The sequence below is a fragment of the Neoarius graeffei genome, chromosome 17 (assembly GCF_027579695.1).
Source record: "Neoarius graeffei isolate fNeoGra1 chromosome 17, fNeoGra1.pri, whole genome shotgun sequence".
Taxonomy (NCBI): domain Eukaryota; kingdom Metazoa; phylum Chordata; class Actinopteri; order Siluriformes; family Ariidae; genus Neoarius; species Neoarius graeffei.
In genome coordinates, this window is record NC_083585.1 from 48,491,557 (window position 1) to 48,513,719 (window position 22,163).

General features: G+C 40.8%; 1 protein-coding gene across 1 annotated transcript in view; it reads left to right on the top strand.

The window, feature by feature from the left end:
• Positions 1-22,163, top strand: part of nphs1 (NPHS1 adhesion molecule, nephrin) — a 265,377-nt gene that overhangs the window by 232,014 nt on the left and 11,200 nt on the right. Inside the window, exons 22-23 of the mRNA XM_060897686.1 lie at positions 234-415; positions 13,572-13,625. Of these exons, the coding sequence (XP_060753669.1) occupies positions 234-415; positions 13,572-13,625 (236 nt within the window). The remainder of the gene's footprint in view (positions 1-233; positions 416-13,571; positions 13,626-22,163) is intronic.

The following is a 22,163-nucleotide window of genomic DNA, read 5'->3' on the forward strand; positions in this document are numbered from 1 at the left end:
TCACATCACACCATACCACCCTGACATGGATTATTTTCTGATAACAGCGTGGTCCATCATGAGTCATTCCTAATTTATGAGCTCTAATATAGTGTTGAATTGACACCTGTAGTACTAGAGTGTCGAATTAACTGCTACAGTTTTGAACAAACACTTGCAGTGCTGAATTAACACCTACAGTATTCCAGCTTGATTTGTACTGATGTCTCTCTTTTGCTGTGTTTGATGTTCAGGTACCGGTGGGCTGGGTCCTCCAGTTACATGTACGTTGACGTTTTTCCTCCGAGATCCACCGTGTACACAGTGAGCGGCCTGAAGCCTTCCACCACCTACAACTTCTCAGTTAATGCCATTAACTCGATGGGAGAGAGCAGCTACGCTGATAATGGTTTAATACTCTCCGTCACCACTATGGGTCAGTATGGAGCTCTCACATGGGCTAGTCCTGCACTTTGGGTTGGAATCAATGCCCTCATTCGGGATGATTCGGCCTTCTAGTGTACATGTGTACTTGTTTATGCTGACACCGTTAATTTAATATTTATCTGGGAGACAATTTTGTCCAAAATCACTAACAAGGTGAGAAAATGAGCATTAATTGGCTTGGTCAAGGACCCAGATTTAAGCTCATGATCTGGAAGAAACAGATTGCATACAGATCACTGAGAAGAATGCTACAAAATAAATACTATCGTACTATAAAATGGTAATTCACATTATTATTTTCGCGAATAAAACTAAAAGGTTTGCATCTCCTATTGAGTTGAGCTGAAACTCTCTTCCACAGTCCTGGGTTTCCTAGAAATGATGAAAATTGTCAAATTACATCAAAAACGCATTTGTAAGGTATTATCCATAATCGCCATGTCCACCACAAAAATATATTGGCAAAAATGTAAAACATTTGTAATATAAAGTCTGACATTTGGAAGCCTTAATTTGTGTTAGAATTAGATATAGTGCATATTAATTCAAACTTCTTAAAAAAAAAAGATTCGTTTGTGTTTACATCCTCACAAAAGTCAATACATAGGAAGACAGCATGTGAACACCTGACCATCACACCCATATGCGCTTGTTGAAAATCCCACTCCAGATTTAGTCCTCCTTTGCTGCTAAAATATCCTCCACTCTTCTGGGAAGACTTTCCACTAGATTTTGCAGCATAACTGTAGGGATTTGTGCTCATTTAGCCACAACAGAATTAGTGAAATCAGGCACTAATGTCAGGCGAGGAGGGCTGGGGTGCAGTCAGCGTTCCAGTTCATGCCAAAGGTGTTCAGTGGGGTCGAGGCAATTATATTATATACAATTCTGTGCTTAGATTAGATTAGATTAGATTAGATTAGATTAGATTAGATTAGATTAGATTAGATTAGATTAACTTTATTCATCCCACATCGGGGAAATTCATGTGTTACAGTAGCAAGAAAATGTCATACAGATAACAAATAAAACTGAAATAAAAATTAGACAAACGAAAGATTAAATACAGAGGGCTATTTGCATTATCTACCGTGAAAAAGTATAGAGAAATTGCCTTATTAAGAGGCTCGGAAAAATTGCACATTACAGGTAGACTCTGTATATATACAGTGGTGCTTGAAAGTTTGTGAACCCTTTAGAATTTTCTATATTTCTGCATAAATATGACCTAAAACGTCATCGGATTTTCACACAAGTCCTAAAGGTAGATAAAGAGAACCCAGTTAAACAAATGAGACAAAAATATTATACTTGGTCATTTATTTATTGAGGAAAATGATCCAATATTACATATCTGTGAGTGGCAAAAGTATGTGAACCTCTAGGATGAGCAGTTAATTTGAAGGTGAAATTAGAGTCAGGTGTTTTCAATCAATGGGATGACAATCAGGTGTGAGTGAGCACCCTGTTTTATTTAAAGAACAAGGATCTATCAAAGTCTGATCTTCACAACACATGTTTGTGGAAGTGTATCATGGCACGAACAAAGGAGATTTCTGAGGACCTCAGAAAAAGTGTTACTGATGCTCATCAGGCTGGAAAACGTTACAAAACCATCTCTAAAGAGCTTGGACTCCACCAATCCACAGACAGACAGACTGTGTACAAATGGAGGAAACTCAAGACCATTGTTACCCTCCCCAGGAGTGGGCGACCAACAAAGATCACTCCAAGAGCAAGGCGTGTAATAGTCAGCGAGGTCACAAATGACCCCAGGGTAACTTCTAAGCAACTGAAGGCCTCTCTCACATTGGCTAATGTTAATGTTCATGAGTCCACCATCAGGAAAACACTGAACAACAATGGTGTGCATGGCAGGGCTGCAAGGAGAAAGCCACTGCTCTCCAAAAAGAACATTGCTGCTTGTCTACAGTCTGCTAAAGATCATGTGGACAAGCCAGAAGGCTATTGGACAAATGTTTTGTGGACGGATGAGACCAAAATAGAACTTTTTGGTTTAAATGAGAAGTGTTATGTTTGGAGAAAGGAAAACACTGCATTCCAGCATAAGAACCTTATCCCATCTGTGAAACATGGTGGTGGTAGTATCATGGTTTGGGCCTGTTTTGCTGCATCTGGGCCAGGATGGCTTGCCATCATTGATGGAACAGTGAATTCTGAATTATACCAGCGAATTCTAAAGGAAAATGTCAGGACATCTGTCCATGAACTGAATCTCAAGAGAAGGTGGGTCATGCAGCAAGACAATGGCCCTAAGCACACAAGTCGTTCTACCAAAGAACGGTTAAAGAAGAATAAAGTTAATGTTTTGGAACGGCCAAGTCAAAGTCCTGACCTTAATCCAATCGAAATGTTGTGGAAGGACCTGAAGTGAGTAGTTCATGTGAGGAAACCCACCAACATCCCAGAGTTGAAGCTGTTCTGTATGGAGGAATGGGCTAAAATTCCTCCAAGCTGGTGTACAGGACTGATCAACAGTTACCGGAAACGTTTAGTTGCAGTTATCGCTGCACAAGGGGGTCACACCAGATACTGAAAGCAAAGGTTCACATACTTTTTCCACTCACAGATATGTAATATTGGATCATTTTCTTCAATAAATAAATGACCAAGTATAATATTTTTGTCTCATTTGTTTAACTGGGTTCTCTTTCTCTACTTTTAGGACTTGTGTGAAAATCCAATGATGTTTTAGGTCATATTTATGCAGAAATATAGAAAATTCTAAAGGGTTCACAAACTTTCAAGCACCACTGTACACACACATATACATACTGTAAATAATATTTATATATATAAATATAAATATAAGTATGCATCAAAATAGTTTAAGGCCTATATTATTGCACATGATAATTGCATCAATGAAAGATGGCAGAGGTAGTAGTGGTGAAGTAGTGCAAATATAACGACAAACAGGTTATTGATGCTACCTTACAAGTTGTGGGTGTTATACAGTCTGACAGCAGCAGGTATGAATGACCTGTGGTATCTCTCCTTCTTACACTGTGGGTGTAGCAGTCTACTACTAAAAGAGCTGCTTAAAGCCCCCACAGCCTCATGTAGGGGGTGAGAGGGGCTATCCATGATTGATGTCAGCTTGGCTAACATCCTCCTCTCACCCACCACCTCAGTGGAGTCCAGAGGACAGTCCAAGACTGAGCCAGCCCTTCTGACCAGTTTATTAAGTTTCTTCCTGTCCCTCTCTGAACTTCCACAGCCCTAGCAAACCACAGCGTAGAAAATCGCTGATGCTACCACAGAGTCATAAAAAGTCCTAAGCAGTGTCCTGCACACACCAAAAGACCTCAGTCTTCTCAACAGGTGGAGATGACTTTGGCCCTTCTTGTACAGGACATATGTGTTGTTAGTTCAGTCCAGTTTTTTGTTGAGGTGAACACCCAGGTATTTGTACTCCTCCATGAGCTCAATGTCCAAACCCTGGATGTTCACTGGTGCAATTTGAGGAACCGTCCTTCTGAAATCGATCACCACCTCCTTTGTCTTGCTGGCGTTGATGCGCAGGTGGTTCAGTTCGCACCAGGCGACAAAGTTGATGATGACCTCTCTGTACTCCAGATCGTCCCCCTCTGACACCCGTCCAACGATGGCTGTATCATCTGAGAACTTCTGGAGGTGGCAGCTGTCTGTGTTGTAGCTAAAGTCAGATGTGTAAAGTGTAAAGAGGAAAGGAGAGAGCACTGTACCCTGTGGAGCCCCTGTGCTGCAGACTACCACATCAGACACACAGTCATGGAGCCTCACATACTGCGGCCTGTTAATGAGGTAGTCGATGATCCATGCAGGTGGCAGTCGACACCAGCTCCCTCCAGCTTCCCCCTAAGCAGTGATGGCTGGATTGTGTTGAAAGCACTGGAGAAGTCAAAGAACATGATTCTCACATTGCTCCCAGTGCCCTCCAGGTTCAAAAGTGACCGGTGTAGTGGGTAAATAACAGCGTCATCCACACCAATGCCTGGTTGATATGCAAACTGCAGGGGGTCCATCTCACTGTTCACCAGGTGTCGGAGGTGGGAGAGAACAATCCTCTCCATGATCTTCATTAGGTGAGATGTTAAAGCTACTGGCCGAAAGTGGTTGAGCTCCCTGGGGTGCGCAGTCTTGGGAACTGGAACTACACATGATGTTTTCCACAGAAGTGGAACTTTCTCCAGACTGAGGCTCAGGTTGAAAATGTACAGAAGAATCACACAGAGCTGATCGGCACAGTCCTTAAGCAGTCTGGAGTTGATACCATCAGGGCCAGCAGCTTTCCTCGTCTTGATCCTCCTCAGCTCCTTCAACACCTGATCAGCTGTTATGGAGAGGCGAGGGGTGTAGCCGAGGTATGACTCCTGTAGAGTGAGGTCGGGGGTGGAGTGTGTGGATTGGTCTGGCAGGGAGCAGAGGGGGGGTGATGTGGTGTGAGGAGGGAGCTGTTGGTGTCAGAGGTATTATGAGGGGAGAGGGGTGGTGGTGGAGTGATATCACAGACAGGTCAGGACTATGGTGAGTGGGGGAGGGTGGGGTGGCACAGTCAAATCTGTTGAAAAAGAGATTCAACTCATTTGCCCAGTCCTGGCCCCCAGATATAGGGCCCCTCCCACTGTCCTTTGTGTGGCCAGAGATGGTTTTCAGGCCTCTCCATACCTCTCTGGTGTTGCTTCCCTTGAGGCGTTCCTCCAGCTTCCTCCTGTAGCTGTCCTTGCCTCTCCTTATCCCCCTCTTCAGGTCCCTCTGCACTCTCCTCATCTCCTCCTTGTTGCCAGATTTAAAAACCCTCTTCTTCTCGTTTAATAGGGCTTTTAGTTCAGAGGTCACCCAGGGTTTATTGTTGGGAAAACACCGTACTTTCCTGACTGGCACAGTGTTTTCAACACAGAAATTAATGTAATCCGTGATGCAGGTTGTCAGGCTATCAATATCATCCCTGTGAGGTTCACACAACACATCCCAGTCCATGGTGTCAGAGCAGTTCCTCAGTGCCATACTGGTCTCCTCAGACCAGCTCCTTACATACCTCTTGGTGGGTGGTTGTTTATTCACCATAGGTATGTATGTAGGGGACAAGTGAACCAGATTGTGGTCAGAATGGCCCAGCGGGGGGAGGGTTGATGAACTATATGCATCCTTGGTGTTCACATACATTAAATCCAAAGTTCTATTGTCTCTGGTGTGGCATTTCACATACTGAGTGAAGGTTGGGAGAGTGGAGGACAGGGAAGCATGATTGAAGTCACCGGAGATTAGTAGCAGGGACTGGGGGTGCGATGTCTGAAGCTTTGACACTATAGTGTGTAAGAGCTCACAGGCTGCAGCAGCATTGGCCGCCGGGGGGATGTACACAGTTATCGCGATAACGTGCCAGAATTCCCTCGGGAGGTAATATGGCCAAATGCTAACTGCTAGCAGTTCAATGTTTTTACTGCAATACTGCTCCTTTACCCTGATGTGTCCTGGGTTACACCGTCTGTCATTCACAAACATTGCTATACCCCCTCCTTTCCTCTTACTGCTCTCCTTGGCTCTCCTGTCCACTCTCACGAGTTGAAATCCGTCCAGAGTGACGTGTAAGTCAGGTGAGAGTTCATTCAGCCAAGTCTCTGTGAAGCACATAAGGCTACACTCCCGGTACTCCCTCTGCAGCCTGGTTAGTGCCATTAGCTCATCCATCTTATTAAGGAGCGATCTTACGTTTCCCATGATGACAGATGGTATGCATGGTTTATACCGTCTTTTCTTCTCCCGGCACTTCAATCCAGCTCTGCATCCCCTTCTCCTTCTCCTTAATTCCGTGGGGATCACCAGTCTTTCCACGGGGAGTACCTTGGTGTTGCGCAGTGCTAACAGCTGCTCCCGAGTGTAAACAATGGGGCCATGGCTAAAAGGGTCCGCTGATGCCAATTTAAGTAGCCCCAGAAAGAAAAAGAGAAAAATACAAATGCACAGTCTCGCGAGTAGTACATCCCTAGATGCACACTTCCGACTGAGAGTAGTGCAGAAAGAAACACGAAAAAAGTACAAAAACATACCAAAACACATAAACATGCTCGGAGCTACTGCAACTAGCTACCACTCTTGCAGCACCATCTTGAAAAAAAAAAAAAACTTCCAACTTTGTGGCAAAGGTTTGGGGAAGACCTATGTAATGGTCTGGCTCATGACTGTCACAGAAGAGAGGAGAACACACAGGCAAGTTTCAGAAACTCAAGAATTTATTCAATAAATGGATCAAAAATAAAATGTAAAACATAAACAAGTGTTGCCAGGCAAAAGAAACCTTGCCCAGCAGCACTTATTTTATACCTATATATTGATAATGGTAATATTTCTAAATCATCATCTGTCAGGTTATAGTCCTATGAAAATCCATGACCTTCAGTTTGACATTTAAAAGTCATTCAAAGTCAAAGGTCATGGTGGCAACTAAAAGCCCATGTGGAACTTATTAAGTGTTGATAATGGCAAACATCTGGCTATCATTAACCATTTTATAGTTATAGCCCTTTGAAAACCTATGACCTTCAATTTGACATTTCAGTATCGCTGAAGGTCAAAAGTCATGGCGGCAACTATGGCACTTCCTACAAGTTGATAATGGTAAATATCTGTCTACCATCAATCGTTTTCATGTTACAGCCCTATGAAAATCTGTGACCTTGAGTTTGACCAATGTCAAATATCATGGTGCCAAATGAAAGGCCATATGGGAGTTCATATATGCTCATAATAGTAAACATTTGTCTATCAGCAACTGTTTTTGAGTTAAAATGGAAAATGTTATTTTGACCGAAAGGTTGACCTTTCCAGTGACCTTCACCTTGACCCGATTACCCTCAAAATTTAATCAGGTAATCTACAGACCATTGCCCACCTACCCTGAAAATTTGAAGTCAATCGGTGCAACCGTCTAGATGCGAGATTGTTAAAAGGCAGACAGACAAACAAACAGACAGACAAACCACACGAATTACAATACCTCACCCTGCCTACTCCATTGCAGGCAAGGTAAAAAGGCAACCGCCTACCATCTGTCTGTCTCCTCTGCCCGAGTAGGCCTAAAAGAGGAGAATATAAAGAAAAAAAAAAAGACACATGAACACAATCCCAGGTAACTACCCATTTAAGGGGCCAATGCCCCAACAAGCTGACAGCCCTGATTGATATATGGTAATGATGGATAGATGTCCTTAAACTTTTGGCCATGGAGCGAACAAACAACAGACTCCTTGGTTGACTTTTTTTGTTTTGTTTTGCATATGTAAATGTGTGCATGGCAGTATGCATGACATTATTTTTGCCAATAATGTGAGCAACAAAAAGATAATTTACTTTCTGTTTTAGTGTGAATGTATTTCTGTGTATTTGAGTGAAAAAGTTTTTCATTTCCACTTGGTAGCTGGGTGTGTGGGAGCGGAAAATGAAACATGACATACATATATATATTACAAGTTAAAAGTTTGGGCACACCCTCTAATTCAGTTGTTTATTTTTATTATTTTCTACATTGTTGAACGATGCTGAAGGCATCAAAACTATGGAACTTGTGCTGGAATTTAACACATATGGAATTTATGCTGGAGCAAAAACAAGTGTAACAAAGCAAAATGTTTTATATTTTAAATTATTTTACTTTGATGACAGCTTTACACTACCTTGGCATTCTCTCAAGCAACATAATGAGGTAGGCACCTGGAATGGTTTTTCAACAGTCTTGAAGTTATTCCCATCTATTTTGAGCACTTGGCTGCTTTTCTTTCACTCTGTGGTCCAATTCATCCTAAACCATCTCAACTGGGTTTAGTTTGGGTGATCGTGGAGCCCAGGTCATCTGATGCATCAATCCTTCATTTTCATTCTAGGTTAAATAGCCTTACATGAAATAAGTGTCTATTATCATGAAATAAGTGTTTATCATCATAAAAAGTGTTTATTTAGATGGAATCAGAGCCTTGTTTCCATGCCGGTAGCTGTAAATGTAACAACATTGATTAAAAGGAATAAAACAGAATGGAAAGTCCTGTTATTAGAAAATCACATGAGGGGATTGTATGATGTGGCTTGACACAAAGTGGAGTTAATGTCACAAGACATTGAATATTTGTATCCATTAACTCCTCATCCTGATGTGTTTCATTTATCTAATTCCACAGCATTTTTTTTACAATGATTACATTTCTTTATGCTTTTTATCCATTAAAATTACATTTAATGTTGTGGAACATCTGTGGAACAAGTTCGCTTCTGTTAAACATCTTCTCAGAGAAAATGTGACCATATCAATGAAAGCCTGAACATAAACCCTGCATTTGGGACTACTGTATGAACTGCTACCATAGAAAACAGAAGATTAAATAAAGCAACCTCCTAAGGAAAAAGTAAATTATATATAATTCTGCGGGCGGCACAGTGGTGTAGTGGTTAGCACTGTCGCCTCACAGCAAGAAGGTCCGGGTTCGAGCCCCGTGGCCGGCGAGGGCCTTTCTGTGCGGAGTTTACATGTTCTCCCCGTGTCCGCGTGGGTTTCCTCCGGGTGCTCCGGTTTCCCCCACAGTCCAAAGACATGCAGGTTAGGTTAACTGGTGACTCTAAATTGACCGTAGGTGTGAATGTGAGTGTGAATGGTTGTCTGTGTCTATGTGTCAGCCCTGTGATGACCTGGTGACTTGTCCAGGGTGTACCCCGCCTTTCGCCCGTAGTCAGCTGGGATAGGCTCCAGCTTGCCTGCGACCCTGTAGAACAGGATAAAGCGGCTAGAGATAATGAGATGAGATATATATTTGGGTGTGGGTGTAAGAAAATAGGAAATACTTTGACAGCTCTAGAGTTTGTTTTAAAAAGAGTAACAGTTATAGCAAGATCAGCACAAGCAAAGGGAGTTATTACTCTGTGTATGCCACTAAAAGTAATTAATTGTTTAAATGTTAGGCTGAGGTTTTCTCAGAAAATAGACTGTGCGTGAGCTATAAAACAGCACATTCAGATTGCTGTAATCATGTTGTGTTGTTGCAGATTGGTCCAGATGAAGCACATCGTTAACAACTGAACCCTGTCTAAAATTACTGTGGTGGGAAAATGCATTTTTGCTGTGCAGTGCAAAAATCTTTTGCTGTTCATTTTACAGAAAATATTAATATATAGGCCTGGATCATTCAGTTTACTCAAAGGTGTTTACAGGGGAAAAAGCATGAAGGGAGAAAAAAAATGAACTAACATAGGATTCATGTTGAACTCTCGGTAGTACTTTTGAATAAGAGTACCTTAATAAACTTAACACAGCTGTAAGCATCAATAAACAGTTATGTATTTATTCTATTAACTACTGCCTAATATGGTTATGATAACATTATTATCTATTATTTATATCATCACTATATGTAATAGGTTTTTTTAATAGTGCTTATGTCTATATTAAGTCAGGAATAACACACTCAGGGGTGTGCTCTTATAGGAAACTAATCAATCAATCATTGACAATAAGCAGACTTACTTTTACCACTACAGTATATAGTTGACTGTTTTCCTCTTATACAACAGCAATTTGCCAGCACCAATATATTTGATTTATTATTATTATTATTATTATTATTATTATTATTATTATTATTATTATTATTATTATTTTACAGAATGACACAATGCTTTTTTATCCATTTATAGTTACATTTAGGGGCGGCACAGTGGTGTAGTGGTTAGCGCTGTCGCCTCAAGGCAAGAAGGTCCGGGTTCGAGCCCCATGGCCGACGAGGGCCTTTCTGTGCGGAATTTGCATGTTCTCCCCGTGTCCGCGTGGGTTTCCTCCGGTTGCTCCGGTTTCCCCCACAGTCCAAAGACATGCAGGTTAGGTTAACTGGTGACTCTAAATTGACCGTAGATGTGAATGAGAGTGTGAATGGTTGTCTGTGTCTCTGTGTCAGCCCTGTGATGACCTGGCGACTTGTCCAGGGTGTACCCCGCCTTTCGCCCATAGTCAGCTGGGATAGGCTCCAGCTTGTCTGTAACCCTGTAGAACAGGATAAAGTGGCTAGAGATAATGAGATGAGATGAGAGATGAGTTACATTTAATGTTGTGGAACATCCACAAAACAAGTTAGCAAGATAACATTATCATGTTACAACAGATATAAACAGCCATTCTCTCACCATCCTCTTTTTCTTTCTCATGAAGTTGACATGAAAATATCATGTTGTAAAATGTAAAGTTGCAACTTCACCCTGTACAAAAGTATGCACATGGGAAACTCCTTTCAAAAATGATAAAGAAACATCGCTTCACATAAAACTCAACAATTACATACTTTTAAGTCCCTTTGTGATTTATTAATATAGAAGTCATAATGTCTGAGAACAAGTACATTAATTAAAACCTTGCAGCCAGAACTACTGTAAGAGCTACTATCATGGACAATAAATCAACACTTTTTGACCAATCAGAATTGATAATTCAGCCGTGCTACAATGTGTATGAAGAAATTAACAAGAACAAGTCATCTATATCCCCCGCTCTTTATACCAACTTTCAAGATATTATTTGTCACATTTTTCAAGTTCTGCTTCATGAAACCAACCCTTCCTCTTTACACTGACCTCAGCAGCCCATGGCATAACCCCACCGGACCTTTGGTCCAGGTGAGCTAAAAATAAAAATTTCTCAAATTTCTTAGTATCAAAAGGCACATACTGTATATATTACTTAATCAACACATATACCAACTTTCAAGACCATACCACTCATGGTTTTCAAGTTCTGCTCCGGAAACAAAACCTACCACTAAAACTAACCTGAGAGACTAAGTCTGAAATTGTTTCCATGGAAACATGAAAAATTAAAATTTCTCAAATTTCTTAGTATGAAAAGGCACATCTACATCACCTTGTTAACATGTATACCAAGTTTCAAATCCGTATCATGAATAGTTTTATATATATGCTCCAGAAATGAACATTGCTCTTCGAAACTAAGTCAAAATAAATCAAAAATAGCGAAAGGCACTAGTTCCCATGTTGCTTGATATGTATACAAAGTTTCATGAAGATATCTTCAGTAGTTTTAAAGATATGGCTCGGAAACAAAAATGTGACCAGACGGACAGCTGGACAGACGAACGGAAAGACAGCCGGATGGGCAGACAGAACCTGTTTCTATATCCCCCACCAAACTTTGTTTGAGCAGGGGATAATAATGAAAGGAATAGTTAAACACCCAAACAATCAATCCAGTTAATTCTAAATAACTCATTCTAGTTAACATTACTTAACTGTTTAGTATTATGTAATACTGTATTAATTAACAACTATTTGCTGAAGGAGAACTGAGTATTAGTGACTTCCAAGGCAAAGCTGAGGTTATTATTTAAATAATATTGTCTGGCTTTTTTTTGTGGTATATCAGATATATTCCATTTAGCTAGCATGATATTGAACAAGTCAAAGACAAGTTCAATATCATGCTAGCTGAATGGAAGATATCTGATATACCACGAAAAAAGCCAGCCAATATTATTATTATTATTCTGATTATACAGTACATACACATTCCTTTTGGGTGTTCAATGCATCTTTCTGCTTCAAAATTATCTCAAAATCTTCCGCATTTAATTAAGCAAACCTGGCAGCCATGTTTGTTTACATATTATCACAGTCGCTTACTAGTGCGGAAGTTTTATGTCTCTGACGTGTGACATATTGTCTTGACAACCATGTAATATCATAAACCATATTCAACGCTTATTCTCAATTGGGGAGTGTGACGTAATAGACGTAGGATAAGCGATATGCTAACAATATTGCCTGATATCAAACCAAATGAATGAAACCTGCTAGAAGAGAATAGAATACATGTTTTTATTCCATTGAAATACTCATCTCATCTCATTATCTCTAGCCACTTTATCCTGTTCTACAGGGTCGCAGGCAAGCTGGAGCCTATCCCAGCTGACTATGGGCGAAAGGCGGGGTACACCCTGGACAAGTCGCCAGGTCATCACAGGGCTGACACATAGACACAGACAACCATTCACACTCACATTCACACCTACAGTCAATTTAGAGTCACCAGTTAACCTAACTTGCATGTCTTTGGACTGTGGGGGAAACCGGAGCACCCAGAGGAAACCCACGCGGACACAGGGAGAACATGCGAACTCCGCACAGAAAGGCCCTCGTTGGCCACAGGGCTCGAACCCGGACCTTCTTGCTGTGAGGCGACAGCGCTAACTACTACACCACCCATTGAAATACTTTGTTTTGAAATTCTTTGTTTTGAAATAGATAAAATAAATCACAACTCCACCTTACCTTTGAATAGTTTTAGATCAAACTTCATAGCATCTTTAGTGCTTTTCGGAGCAGCGTTTTCTTTCATTATTTGTAATTCTTCCTCACTTACGCTGACGAAGTGATTGGCCACCGTTTTGCCAAGTTGCTCGAGATGATTATCGAGAAATAGTCCGGATTTCTTGACCAATCAGAATGTGATTTTCTATAATCACCTGTGTATTCATACTAATGTTTATTAATATAGCTGTGGGCGGCACGGTGGTGTAATGGTTAGCACGGTCGCCTCACAGCAAGAAGGTTCCGGGTTCGAGGCCGGCGAGGGCCTTTCTGTGTGAAGTTTGCATGTTCTCCCTGTGTCTGTGTGGGTTTCCTCTGGGTGCTCTAGTTTCCCCCCACAGTCCAAAGACATGCAGTTAGGTTAACGTGGGGCAGCCTTGGGCTGAGGTGCCCTTGAGCAAGGTACCGAACCCCTGACTGCTCCCTGGGCACTATAGTGTGGCTGCCCACTGCTCTGGGTGTGTGTGCGTGTGTTCACTGCTTCAGATGGGTTAAATGCAGAGGATGAATTTCACTGTGCTTGAAAGTGTGCATATGACAAATAAAGGCTTCTTCTTCTTCTTCTAATGTTTATTAATGTAGCCTTACTGTTAAGTGAAAATTCAATGCAATTGCCATGTTGATTTACAAATTAAGATGCTAAAATCAGTTCAGATGATATGTCTGTGTGCATAAACAAGTGTGTATTCAAGCCTAACATCTTGTTCTTGTACATGTTTTTTTTTTTTCCTGTAATGTGTATATGGTGTGTATTTGATGCTGACTCTCCCCTCCCCCTTATTCATCAGGTCCTGATCCTGTGCCAGGCAAGCCCCATCCCGAAGACCCGGAGCGTAAAGAAGGTGCTGTGCTGGCATTTCTGATTAGCTTTTTCATTGCTGCTATCCATCAAGTACAGAGCCAATCTGTCATTTTACATTCAGGATCAATATCTACACTCACATGGTTAATTAGCCAGGGTTTTCCTTTAATGCACAGTGATGCAGCTACATAGATGCACCGTGATGTCGTACCTGATGTAATCACACGCAATCCTGAGCAGGCTGACATTTTACCTGTCATGCTCTGTTCACTATTCAGAATTGGCTCAGAGTGTCTCTTTAAATGTATAATGCAGTCATAAAATACTATTTAAACTACACAGTATATCTCTTTTATTCGCAAACAAATGTAATAGGACAGAAACATAAAATATTTTTAAGATGTCCACAAATTTTCATGTGGTGAAATTAATTTTTAACATTGTTCCAATTATATGTGTGACAGTACAGAGACATGATGAAACACTGTAATAATGAAAAGTGTAATATACTGCTAATACCCCAGAGAGCCTAAATCTATTATTGCTTTCCAACTAGGTTAATATTTTCATGTCGCCCAGAGTCTGAGTAATTTTTGACTTCCCAAAAGTTCATATATACTTCTGCAGAATTTATTTCCTTTCAGTGTAATGTTGCTGGAGCTGACAGGAACTGTCATATATATATATATATATATATATATATATATATATATATATATATATATTTTAAAACAAAAAAACAAACAAAAAAAAACATTTTACAACCATAAGTAGGTCAAATATACCATTGATTTTCCAGTGAGTATTTTGTAAAACTATAATCTGACCGACACCAAAAATCACAAACAAATTCAGGCACAGTTTCTGCATCCCTTCTTGAATAGTCTCTGAGTTGGAGTAACCTAAAGACCAAAAGTAGACTAGCAAGCAAAACAAACTAGCAGGCGAAAAACAAAAAAACAACCCCTAATTAGTGAGCAAAAGTAAACCAGGAAGGGGAAGCAAATTAACAAGTGAAAGCAAACTAGCCAAAAAAAAAGAAAGCAAACAAAAGAGAAAAATAGGTACCCTATGGGTACATGTGGCTACTGCTTATAAATAAAATTGTTTTCTGATACCATGTCCATACAGTAAATATAGCATATATATTTACTCTATGAGGCAGTAGCCACAAAAATGAACAATTTAAAAATCACAGAAGTAAAATATACCAAATGTCTGTACGTTATATTATTCTACTCTTGCCTCTTACAGTTTTCGAAACTGAAACCTCTGAACCGAGGCTGACCTACACACACTGTTGCCATGACCGAAACTCTTATTTCCCAGAAAAGGCCCAGTGCTAGAGCTCAGTGGTCTCAATACTCTTTTCGACAACTTCCTGCAATAACTCGGAAGTGCGTCACATCTACATCACACATGGGACCACTGGCTGAAGAAGGCGAGGAAAGGGGGACAACCTGGAGTATATTTTAAAATAGGAACTCACTTTCCCCGGTAATAAGCATAAACACGTCTGAAAGTGATTTCTTTAGTCTCGTCCATTTATTTCAAATGGTGAACTGAATTGTATGCACTCACTGGCCATTTTAATCGGAATACGTGTATGCACATGCGCAGTGCACGATTGTTGCACTCATTCTTACATTCTTACAACATGATGAGATAGTGGCTACAGCCACTATGAGGCAGTAGCCACAAAAAGCAAATTAGTGAGCAAAATCCCCTCTACCTCGTGAAAGCAAACTAGCAACAGAGACCAAATAAGTGAGCAAAAGCAACCTAGTCATCAAAAGCAAAGTAGCAAGTCAAAGCAAACTAGTGAAGGACAGCAACCAAGATAGCAAAAGCAAATAAGCAAGAGAAAGTGAACTAGCAAGGGAACATAAACCAGTGAGTGAAAAACTATCAAGCAAAAGTTAATTACCAAGTGAAAATCAAGTAAAGGAAAGCAAATAAGTAAGCAAAATGTAAACAAGCAAGCAAAAGCAAACAAGTTAGTAGCTAGCAAGCAAAAACTATCCTAGCAAAATTTGCCTACACACTTAGAAAATAAAGTACATTATTGTACCTTTAGGGATACAATGGCTTGCCACTGGAACAGGACTCTCTAAGGTACTTATTTGTACCCTTTATATACTGCTTGCCCATTGCAACCTGTGGTGCTGAAAGTTGGACCTTCAGGAAAGATGATGTGAAGCGCATCAAGACATTCGAGATGTTCAGATACCACAGGATTTTAAGGGTTAGCTGGGTAGAACATAGAACTAATGAGTCCATTCTGCAGGAACTGAACACTCAAAGGAAACTCCTACTTGCCATCGCCAAACATAAGCTAGCCTATTTTGGCCACATAACAAGAGCTGGAGGTCTACCATGCACTATCTTGGAGGGCCAAATGGAGGGGACTAGATCAAGAGGTCAGCCTAGGAGGAGATGGATGACATTCGAGACTGGATGGGCCTGATCGGTGTCGCATGCTTTGCCTTGGCACGGGACAGGCAGGGTTGGAGGAGTGCATGTGTGTCTCCTAGGATCGCCGACCCTCAAACATGAGGATGGCCAGAGAGAGAGAGAGAGAGAGAGAGATGCTGCTTGGGAACATATATGTACCTTTTTGACCCTACAAAGATACACATCGTTACCTTGAAGTCCAATAATGAGCCGTGGCGGATACATTCATGTAGACTGTACCTTGGGGAACAGAAATGGACTCCTACTGTACCCCTATTTCCGACAGTGTACTGTAATGACTATCACTGAGGTAGGCTGAGGAATTCCAATTACCCTGACTTATTGTGACTGGTTCTGCTCGAGCTGTGAAGCAGGCTGGGCTGGAGAAATAAGTGTGCTCATTTGAACATTAAAACACCTCAAGACAGTTCTCAGATTAGTCTGGTCAGCGAGATCAATGTTTAACTTAGGTGGATATACAGTATACAATTCAACAATTGCACAAATATTTTATACTATATCTGCTAGGACTTGGTATCATGCTATAGTAGTGTAAGTAATGCTGCTGTACATAGGACTGGTCATTCTTATACTACTAGATGTAAAAATCAGAGACCCAGTTATCATAACTTCGAGGTTTCATACCATTTCACATTTTTAAAATGTGCCATTTTGACTTGAAAATAACAAAATTTAGGCACCCATTACAGATTACTTGTCATCTCTGAGTTTAGGTTTGGCTTGAACAGTTCCAGTAAAGGCTCTGTGCATCTTTGAGGGTGTTTTTATTATGCATAAATATTTTATATGTAGATAAAATATAAAACTTAGGGATGTCTGTTTAGAGCAAATCTACAATGCTGTTAAGTGTCACTCAGAAGTGACACACTCCGTTTGAGCTGCATCTGTGAGAGCACTTGCAATCTGCACTTTAATGTGTGACAGTGATGATCATTGACAAGCAAGATAAAAGAATGCAAATGCAACTGTCATGAAACCATTGCAAATGTCTGAATAAACCAAGAACCATTTTTATTTCATCAGTTGCCAAACAATGATAGTTATTAGACAATAAAACATCATTTCTGGCTAATCACATACATTTAAATGGAATCTATGAATGTGTCTTTTTAATTCTGAAAGAACACATGAGTAGTTGTGGGGACAAGAATGACAGGTTGAAAAAAATAAATATATATCTACACCACAGCAATTAGATCCAAAACAGCTTTTTAGGAATCAAAAAATGAGAGAATGATGGGTGCTTTGGAAGTCTTTTAAAAATGTAGACAACATGGCCAGACTAATGCTGCAAATATGGCTTAAGTGATATTTTAAGAAAGTGCTTGGCTCATTCTCCATGACATGCTAGTGCAGAAACAAACAAACAACTGTTGTCAGGCACAACAAACCTCACCCGGAAGCACTTATTTTATCCCTAAGGTATATGTTGATAATGGTAATATTTCTCAATCATCAGTTGTCAGGTTATAGTCCTATGAAAATCCATTACATTCAGTATGACATTTCAAAGTCATTCAAGGTCAAAGGTCATAGTAGGAACTGAAAGCCCATATGACATTTCCTACAAGTAGATAATGGTAAATATCTGTCTACCATCAACCGTTTTCAAGTTACAGCCCTCTGAAAATCTGTGACCTTGAGTTTGACCTTCCAAGGTCACACAAGGTCAAAGATCATGGTGCCAAATGAAAGGTCATATGGGAGTTCCTATATACTCATAATAGTAAAGATCTGTCTATCTGCAGCTGTTTGAGTTATAATGGAAAATATGATGTTTTGACCAAAAGGTTGTCCTTTCTGGTAACCTTGACCTTCACCTTGACCCGATTTACCCCCAAAATTTAGTCAGGTAATCGATGGACCATTGCCCACCTACCCTGAAAATTTGAAGTCAATTGGTGTAACCGTCTAGACGCCAGATTGTTAACAGACAGACACACAAACAAACCGCACTGATTACAATACCTAACCCTGCTTACTCCGTCGTGGATGAGGTAATAAATAAATGTCCCAGGATAATTTACACCTTACAAGGGAACACATGAAAATGTTGGTGCTTGGCAATTGGAAATATGGAGGATAAGCATCATGGATTATACTGTAGATAGTTACAGTGGGGTGGGGTGGGCTAGTCAGTTAAAACAAGCCAAAACTGCAGAGAATGTCAGCGTTTTCCTAATACAGTACATGCTGACAAGTTGCAAAGAAAATGTTCACAATATATACCAAGTTGTTTGTACCCACCCCAGTTTTCTAATTGATCCTGATAGCATGTCTAGCAAACTTTTCTGATCTTTCTGGACTTTACGAAACACCACAAACGAAAGTGAATCTGATCAAATATTATTTGATGATGATTGCTGTCAACTGCAAATAAAAGCAAGTTTCTTGTTTTGGGAAGGGCATACAGTATTTAGTTTAAAACATAGTTAGCTTGCTTTCTCAGCTAGAAGATAGAAAGCTAAGTAGAAAGTTCCAAAAGGTGTCTGGTTCATAGGCTGAATAAAGCTGTACACATAATGACATTGCATTACATCTCTAAGTACAAAAATACCATGTGAAGGACGATGTAAGTGTGGTTTATTTGCCTTCCTTTCCCTCATACATATGCATTCAATGGAGGAATGTTCAAAAGTGAGAAGTCAGTATGAAAAAAGAGCGAGGGAGAGATATAATAAGTGTGTGTGTGTGATTATGCACTTGCTAATCTTTGGACATTTAGTGGTGCTTAGGTTTTTTTTTTTTTTTCTTCCGATGTGATTTTGTCCTCTTCTCAGAAGCAGGTGTAAATTAGTGCCATGCATGTTGCTTGGAGCTGATTTTAGAATCTTAGTGAAAGTACAGTTTAGGAACATTTTGTGCCTTTTTATTGTGTGGAGCTGACTCACTGCAGTGACTGAGCTGCGTTATTGGAAGAGCACCATTTTGTAATTTTAAGTTCTCTGTGATCTTTGCCTTTTCTAGATTTTTTTTTTTTGGTGTCACTAAATGCAAAATCACCTATGTCATCAACACAATTGTTAATTGACGGGTGATTGACATTTATCAACATGCGCATATGAAAATGATGAAAATTAGCAAAATTTTTAAATCTTGCAGAAATTATGAATTTGTTTTGGCTTATGAGAACATATACTGTTGTGGTCAGAAATTTACATACAGTGACATGAATGCCATCTTGGATATGAATGTAATGATAATATTGGGCTTTCATTTATTTCTTGATTAGAAAAAAAACAATGAATTTGGTGCAGAAGTTTTAATTTTCTTTGGGTTTTCTGAAATCAACACAGGGTCAAAATTATACATACAGGGTCAAAGATTTACATACACTCACTTAGATTATTAATTCAGAGGTGCTGAGACTTCCAAAATGTCTCTTATCTTGCCAAGGCCAAGGCCTCGTAACTTCCTTTTAGCGATTATGATTGACTACAGCTGGTAGCTTCTCTGTGCCTTCATAAAAAGGGTTTGTTTAAAGCACTCATTGGATTGACCAACACACAGTAAAATGGGAAAGTCCAAGGAGCTCAGTGCAGATCTAAGAAAGAGGATTGCAGATGTACATAACTCAGGAATGTCTATTAGAGTCATTTCTAAACAACTGCAGATCCCAAGATCAGTTCAGACAATTGTATGTAAGTTACTTGGAGGTTTTGTCACTTTGCCAATCCACTTTGCTTCAAGAAAACCCAAACTGTCACCCTCAGCTTTAAGAAAATTGGTTTGGATGGTCAGGAACAACCAGGGAACCACAATGGCACAGCCCTGCCATGAACTGGAAGCTGATGGACCACTGTTTACAGTTCAATGAGATTTATATCACCATGGGCTAAGAGGCTGCCATCCAAGAAATAACCCCCTGCTCCAAAATTGACAACTTCATGCTTAACTAAAGTTTGCAACTGACCACATGGACAAAGAAAAAGTCTTCTGGGTGATAGCTGTATGGTCAGATGAGACACAAATTGAGTTGTTTGGCCACAATGACCATCATGTACATAGGGACACTGTACCAGCTGGTGGTAGGGTCATCATACTCTGGGGCTGTTTTGCTGCCAATGGAATTGGTTCATTGCACAAAGTGGATGGAATAATGAAGAAGGAGGACTACCTCAGAATTCTTCAGCATAACCTTAAACCATTGGAAACTTGAACATGATTGGGAGTCATAACAGGACAGTGAACCCAAACATGCATCAGAGCTGGTTGTGGAGGATAAAGCAGGCTAACATTAAGCTTAAAACAAGTCCTGACTTCAACCCTACTGAAAATATATGGACCATGCTTATAAGTCAAGTTCATCCAGCCATCCATAGCCACTTATCCTGTTCTACAGGGTCGCAGGCAAGCTGGAACCTATCCCAGCTGACTATGGGTGAGAGGCGGGGTACACCCTGGACAAGTCACCAGGTTATCGCAGGGCTGACACAGAGACAAACAACCATTCACATTCACACCTACAGTCAATTTAGGGCCACCAATTAGCCTAACCTGCATGTCTTTGGACTGTGGGGGAAACCGGAGCACCTGGAGGAAACCCACACAGATATGGGGAGAACATGCAAACTCCACACAGAAAGGTCCTCGCCGGCCGCTGGGCTCGAACCCAGGACCTTCTTGCTGTGAAGCAACAGTGCTAACCACTACACCACCATGCCATCCCCAGTTGAGTCCATGTCAAGAAAAAAGAAAAAAAAAGATTGAACTCTACTAATTCTACCATGAAGAGTCATGAAATATCCAACCAGAATTCTGCCAGAAACTTCATTTCATCTCATATTTTTTAAGTTCGTTTCTTAGACAAGGATTTTTTAAACTTGTTACCTTGTTAACAGTTTCGGCGAGAATCTTCCACCTTCTTCAGAAACAGTTTCTGAAGAAGGTGGAAGATTCTCGCTGAAACTGTTAACAAGGTAACAAGTTTAAAAAATCCTTGTCTAAGAAACGAACTTAAAAAATATCTATAATAGATAGACATAATGAACTTCCACTATATATTCATCTCATCTCATTATCTCTAGCCACTTTATCCTGTTCTACAGGGTCGTAGGCAAGCTGGAGCCTATCCCAGCTGACTACGGGCGAAAGGTGGGGTACACCCTGGACAAGTCGCCAGGTCATCACAGGGCTGACACATAGACACAGACAACCATTCACACCTACGGTCAATTTAGAGTCACCAGTTAACTTAACCTGCATGTCTTTGGACTGTGGGGGAAACCGGAGCACCCGGAGGAAACCCACATGGACATGGGGAGAACATGTAAACTCCGCACAGAACTGCCAGAAACTTCATCTCATCTCATCTCATTATCTCTAGCCGCTTTATCCTTCTACAGGGTAGCAGGCAAGCTGGAGCCTATCCCAGCTGACTACGGGCGAAAGGCGGGGTACACCCTGGACAAGTCGCCAGGTCATCACAGGGCTGACACATAGACACAGACAACCATTCACACTCACATTCACACCTACGGTCAATTTAGAGTCACCAGTTAACCTAACCTGCATGTCTTTGGACTGTGGGGGAAACCGGAGCACCCGGAGGAAACCCACGCGGACACGGGGAGAACATGCAAACTCCACACAGAAAGGCCCTCGCCGGCCCCGGGGCTCGAACCCAGGACCTTCTTGCTGTGAGGCGACAGCGCTAACCACTACACCACCGTGCCGCCCTGCCAGAAACTTGTTCATGGTAAATAAAAAATGTTTGGTCAAGCTGAATCTTGAAGAGATATTTTGCCCAAACATTAGGTGTGCTGCATATATATTGTTGACCATGTATGTATAATTTTGATCCTGTGTTGATTTCAGAAAACCCAAAGAAAATTCTCATCTCATCTCATCTCATCTCATTATCTGTAGCCGCTTTATCCTTCTACAGGGTCGCAGGCAAGCTGGAGCCTATCCCAGCTGACTATGGGCGAAAGGCGGGGTACACCCTGGACATGTCGCCAGGTCATCACAGGGCTGACACATAGACACAGACAACCATTCACACTCACATTCATACCTACGGTCAATTTAGAGTCACCAGTTAACCTAACCTGCATGTCTTTGGACTGTGGGGGAAACCGGAGCACCCGGAGGAAACCCACGC